Source organism: Mandrillus leucophaeus, unplaced genomic scaffold (genome assembly GCF_000951045.1).
Source record: "Mandrillus leucophaeus isolate KB7577 unplaced genomic scaffold, Mleu.le_1.0 Scaffold1, whole genome shotgun sequence".
Lineage (NCBI taxonomy): Eukaryota > Metazoa > Chordata > Mammalia > Primates > Cercopithecidae > Mandrillus > Mandrillus leucophaeus.
Window position 1 is genome coordinate 5622498 of NW_012098097.1, and position 6426 is coordinate 5628923.

General features: G+C 47.6%; 1 protein-coding gene across 3 annotated transcripts in view; it reads right to left on the bottom strand.

Moving 5' to 3' along the window:
- The window catches only part of SLC39A11 (solute carrier family 39, member 11), a 504632-nt gene that overhangs the window by 422735 nt on the left and 75471 nt on the right, over positions 1-6426 (bottom strand). For all 3 annotated transcript variants that reach the window (XM_012000073.1, XM_011999398.1, XM_012000824.1), the window contains exon 4: positions 2241-2399. In XM_012000073.1, the coding sequence (XP_011855463.1) occupies positions 2241-2399 (159 nt within the window). The remainder of the gene's footprint in view (positions 1-2240; positions 2400-6426) is intronic.

Sequence of the window (6426 nt, forward strand, 5' to 3'; positions counted from 1 at the left end):
GGGTAGGATAGAGTTGACCTTGGGAGGATGCAGTCCAGTTCGCCATCATCTAGCCTATAATTCAGTGGTTCTCAACCAGCAATGGTTTTGCCCTCCACAGGACAACTGGCGAAGACTAGAGACATTTTTAGCTGTCACACTGGGAGGAGGGTAGGGGCAGGTAAACATTCTACAATGCACAGCATACCCCTGACAACAAAGAATTATCTGGCCCCGAATGTCAGTGATAATGCTGTTGAAAATTCCTATTCCTTTTTTTTTTTTTCCTGTGGTGAAGCCTTACTCTGTCTCCCAGGCTGGAGTGCAGTGGCATGATCTTGGCTCACTACAACCTCCACCTCCTGGGTTCAAGTGATTCTCGTGCCTCAGCCTCCCGAGTAGCTGGGATTACAGGCGTGCACCACCACACCCGGCTAATTTTTGTATTTTTAGTAGAGATGGGGTTTCACCATGTTGCCCAGGCTGGTCTCAAACTCCTGACCTCAGGTGATCTGCCCACCTCAGACTCCCAAAGTGCTGGGATTACAGGTGTGAGCCACCGCATCCAGCCATGCCACTCAATCTTTTAACGACAAAAAAAATGACACATGGTCTTTAAGACAGTGGTCCCCAACCTTTTTGGCACCAAGGACTGGTTTTGTGGAAGACAGTTTTTCCACGGACTGGGGTCGGGGTGGGGGGTTTGGGATAAAACTGTTCCACCTCAGATCATCAGCCATTCGTTAGATTCTCTTAAGGAGCACACAGCCTGGATCCCTCACACGCGCAGCTCGCAGCAGGGTTTGCGCTCCGTTGAGAATCGAACGCCACCGCTGATCTGACAGGAGGCGGAGCTCAGAAGATAAAGGTCACTTGGCAGCTGGCTGCTCGCCTGCTATGCAGCCCAGTTCCTAACCAGCCATAGACCAGTACTGGTCCTCGGTCTGGGGGCTGGGGACCTCTGCTTTAAGACAGTATCACAGCCGTCCAACATCACATTCAGCTGTCTGATCCAAAGAACAGTTCTTCCATAACACAAGGAATCCATTTGTCATTAGCCTAGGATCCAGAGGCATAGCTCCTGCGAATTATTATAGTTACAGAATCACCCATCGTTCCTTCTCTTTCTCCACTTGGGAACTTAAGGAAAAAAGAAAACAGGAAGGCAGGGAAGAGAACTTCAACCTTCCTACCTCCCGGGGTACATGACCGCTGACTCCAGTGAGTCTGACTTAATCCTGTCTCACCGTGATCCAGCAGGAGAAATGGACTTTGACCCATGTCTCTCCATAGAGTTCTCCCTGCACCATTTCCCTTTCTAGGGAAGCAGAGAATTCAGGCACCAGTTTGGGGGTGCTTCTGCCATCTCTAGAACTTGTCGGGCCCAGTGTCTGGTAAGGCTGTCTCATGCTGTTATGATCTTGGACCCTTTTCCTTTACTGACAGTGGTGCACGCAGATGACAGGGCTTTAGCCAATGGCTTGCGGTTCCCATCGCCTGAGCTGGCCCCAGCTCTCTCAGCTCGGCAATCACAGCCACACGCCAGGCTGTGGTTCGCACGGTGCTTCTCCATGAGCAAATACATGCTTGTTCCCAAACCCAACTCTCCAGCCCTATGCCAGTAAAAAAGCCTGAAATCTCTGGCTTATCCCCAATTCCAGTGCATTTTTACATGTTTTAAATTTTACTATGCAGTCCCTTGGGGGAGTTATTCTCAAATTAAAGGATGGAAAACTAGAGCTCGGGATATACAATCAGCAAACGGCAGGTGTGAGCTCCAGCCCAGACCCCTGCTGCACAGAGCCCCGCCTCACCCTCCTGTCAGTCCTCATGATGTGATCCATTGTCGAAGGCCTAATGCTACAGGTTGAGAGGTGGGGGTGGGGTATCATCTCCCTGATGATGTCATACTCGAAATAAGAGCCAGCACCATAGTGATGGTTCTAGGTCCTACCCTGCACCCAGTTCTAGGTCCTCTCATATATACAGTGCCACTCAGCACATCAGCTGTACTCTATAGTTTTAATGAAATGTGACATTCAAAATCTGAACTTACTAAAATGTAAATAAGGGGTAATTACCAAGACGTTATTTTAAGAAAGAAATCACCAGTCAGTTCCTCTAATGCCTTGCTCTCTGTTTAAATACCAGTGGCTACTTAACGGAGACGTTAACGGTATGTCAGGTTTGATCAGAAATAAATCCATTGCACAGAGCTGGCTGTATCCTGATACGACAGCTAAAAGTAGCGTGGTACTCACCAGGTAAGGCATCAGGAGGTCCGCCAAGTAGACAAAAGCTGCTCCAAGGGTGAAGCCAACAGCCACAGGGAAGAAGGCAAAGGCACCAAAGCCCCCAGAGGACGTGGCCATCTCAACTGCTGGGGCCAGGAGAGACCAATAGGAAGCTGCCAACATGACCTACAGAAACCACAACAAGAGATAAACATTAAAGCAACTGCAGAAGGCCTTCCAGGCAGGACCTCAGTTGCTCTCTGTGGCCCAGACTGACCCCTACAATTTCACATGAGTTAGGTCTTTCATCCCAGGTTGGAAGGTACTATCATAAACCAAAAAGTCATCCCCAGAATTCCCGGAGCTTACTATGGCAAGAACTCAATTTGGGGTAGGATAGAGTTGACCTTGGGAGGATGCAGTCCAGTTCGCCATCATCTAGCCTATAATTCAGTGGTTCTCAACCAGCAATGGTTTTGCCCTCCACAGGACAACTGGCGAAGACTAGAGACATTTTTAGCTGTCACACTGGGAGGAGGGTAGGGGCAGGTAAACATTCTACAATGCACAGCATACCCCTGACAACAAAGAATTATCTGGCCCCGAATGTCAGTGATAATGCTGTTGAAAATTCCTATTCCTTTTTTTTTTTTTCCTGTGGTGAAGCCTTACTCTGTCTCCCAGGCTGGAGTGCAGTGGCATGATCTTGGCTCACTACAACCTCCACCTCCTGGGTTCAAGTGATTTTCCTGCCTCAGCCTCCCGAGTAGCTGGGATTATAGGTGTGTGCCACCACGCCCAGCTAATTTTTCAGTATTTTTTTAGAGATGGGGTTTTGCCATGTTGGCCAGGCTGGTCTCAAACTCTTAATCTCAGGTGACCCACCCACCTCGGCCTCCCAAAGTACTGAGATTAAAGGTGTGAGCCACCACACCCAGCCCAAAAAATCCTATTTTAATTAAATTCTTCCAAGACAAATTGCTCACTACTTCATGAGTTCCACTGCATTGTAACACAGGTCTAATTATTACAAAGTTCCTTCTTATGTTGAGCTGAAATCTGTCTCCTTTCCACTTCTACCTTTCAGCTGTGGTTTTGCTCCCTAGAACACCAAAAACTGTGTCCTTCCTGTGTGACCCGTGACAGCCTCTGAAATATCTGAAGATAACCAGCAAGTCAACGTCATATTGGTCTCATCAATTATCTTATCTCTAAAAAGGAAGAAGGGAACTAATATTTATTGATCACTTGGTATTTCCAAGGGCCAAGATTTACATTTGATATCTTACCTTGTCATCACAACCACCCCGAAGGCAGATGATGTTTTCTACTGCAATTTGTAGATAAAGACATTGGATCTTGAAATAGTAAGGTAATTTGCTCAAGGTCCTACAGGTCAGTGGTCCCCAATCCTTTGGGCACCAGGGGCCAGTTTCGTGGAAGACCATTTTTCCACGGACCAGGCAGTGGTTTGGGGATGAAACGGTTCCACCTCAGATCACTGGGCATTAGAGTCTCATAAGGAGCTCGTAACCTAGATCTGTGGCATGTACAGTTCACAACAGGGCTCACACTATGAGAATCTAATGTCGCCACTGGTCTGACAGAAGGCGGAGTTCACGCGGTAATCCTCACTCACTCGTCTGCTGCTCACCTGCAGTTTGGCCTGGTTCCTAACAGGCCATGGATCAGCACTGGTCCATGGCCCAGAGGTTAGGGACCCCTACTATAGGCAGTAAGTAGCAGATCCGAGGAAATGACCAAGCAGGACTATAACCAACTTAATGAGAGGACAAACATGAAAGAGAAGAAAAAAAATTAGGCTGGTCTGAAATCTCAGCAAAGCCAATTTGATAAAAGGCTCTCCAGTGGGCAAGCTGGTACGGTGATGCATGAATGTAGTCGTAGCTACTAGGGAGCCTTGAGCCCAGGAGTTCAAGGCCCAGCCTCGGTAACATCGCGACACTCTTGTCTCTTAAAACTAAGAAGTTCTCCAGCACTGACCAAATTAAATACTCATCCATAGCTGTTTACTCTTATAGATGCTATGACATCTTTTGGCTAGAGTACACCCACCACCCATCGTAACTATACGGCAGTCATCGCCGACACAGAAAATGTTGAATGGGTTTCTAAAAATTACTTAATTATGCCTTGCCTTAAAAAATCAAATGCATCACCCATCTTCAAATTAGCATTCAGAGTGACAGAATCAGGTATTATAATAGCAACAATAAAGAACAAATGTATGCATAAATCCATAAATTCCCTTCTTCCAGCTGTCAATCACACACAGTCACTTGCTCGGGGCCAAATTCTCCCAGTAAAAGTCTAAGTGCCACCCATGGAAACCTGCAACAGCCTCCAAAACTCTAAGAATGAAAATGGCTCCACTAAACAGGATGGGAGCTGAGGCTGATCAGTTCAACCATTCCTTTAAGACCATCAAAGGAAACGTGAGGGCTCCTCCTCCCCGCTACAGCCTAATCCACCCCTTTTCCAGACTTTGTCTTCCTAGCTTTAGAATCCAACAACCCTCAGTAGCTGCCCTGCATGGTCAACTCCCCACCAAAGAGGACCTGCAACGAGGCACAGAGTTGGAAAGGTGCCACTTCCTCTTTTTATTATTTTTTGAAAAGGAGTCTCTGTCGCCCAGGCTGAAGCACAGTGGCACAATCTCAGCTCACGGCAACCTCCGCCTCCCAGGTTCAAACGATTCTCCTGCCTCAGCCTCCCAAGTAGCTGGGATTATAGGCGTGCGCCAGCACACCTGGCTAATTTTTGTATTTTTAGTAGAAACAGGGTTTTGCCATGTTGGCCAGGCTGGTCTCGAACTTCTGACCTCAAGTGATCTGCCTACCTTGGCCTCCCAAAGTGCTGGAATTACAGGCGTGAGCCACTGCTCCTGGCCCAATTCTTTTTTTTAAACCTGACCTGTGCAGCAACTTCTCTGGTTCTCCCATACAGTCCCACCTTCAACAACTCTAAAACCATATGGCCCAGGTAAGCCCACTCTTCTCACCCACTAAATCTTCCCCACACTCCATTCTGTGATGAGGAAACATAATATTGCTGTCAGTATCACTTGAGAGAACTCCCCAACGTCTGCTCTCATCTCCTTTTCAGCCCCGGGTCCAACCTCTTCTGTCCACATTCCCTTCCCTCCCTCTGTATCACTGAATACCAACCTTTTTTCTGCCCTTATACACGAGAAACACACAATGCACAAGCTATTCAAGGAGCAGGAGCAGAAGAGAAGTGTCTCTCAAGGGAGGGTGTGCTGGAATTTGGGATGCTTGCAATGCAAAAGCATCCCAGCTGATTCAGGTGGGTCCCCTCCTTGAGAATCACTGTCCTTTCTCTTTCCAGTCAAATTCAGGATCCAGCTGGATTTCCTTCAATTCTTTTCCTCGCCAGCCTCCCTGCCTCACACACAAACTGGAAAACCACCAAAGAACAATTGGGAAATTGAATAGGGTTGCCTGTTTAAAATGAAAAAAGCACCCAAAGCAAAATTCTTTGTTTGTTTTTTGTTTTTGTTTTTGTTTTGAGACAGAGTCTCGCTCTGTCACCCAGGCTGGAGTACAGTGGCGTGACCTGAAACCTCCATCTCCGCCTCCCGGGTACAAGAGATTCTCGTGCCTCAGCTTCCCAAGGAGCTGGGATTACAGGTGTGCACCATCACGCCCAGCTAATTTTTGTATTTTTAGTAGAGATAGGGTTTCACCATGTTGGCCAGGCTGGCCTTGAACTCCTGGCCTCAAGTGATGCCCACCTCAGCCTCCCAAAGTGCTAGGATTATGGGTATGAGCCACCGCGCCCAGCTGAAAAGTTATTTAAAGGGCGAGTGTGGTAGAAAAGATGATTGTGTCCTAATGCCTAAACCTGTGAATATTTCACATTACAAGTAAAAAGGACTCTGTACATGGGATTAAATTAAGGACCTGGAGATGAGGAGATGATCCTGGCTTATTTGAGTCGGGCCAGTGTAAGCACAGGATCCTTACGAAGGAGTGAAAAGGGTCAGAGTCACGAGGTCAGGAGTTTGAGACCAGCCTGACCAACATGGTGAAATCCTGTCTTTATTAAAAATACAAAAATTAGCCGGGCATTGTGGCAGGCACCTGTAATCCCAGCTACTCAGGAGGCTGAGACAGGAGAATCACTTGAACCCAGGAGGCAGAGGTTGCAGTGAGCCAAGATCGCACCATTG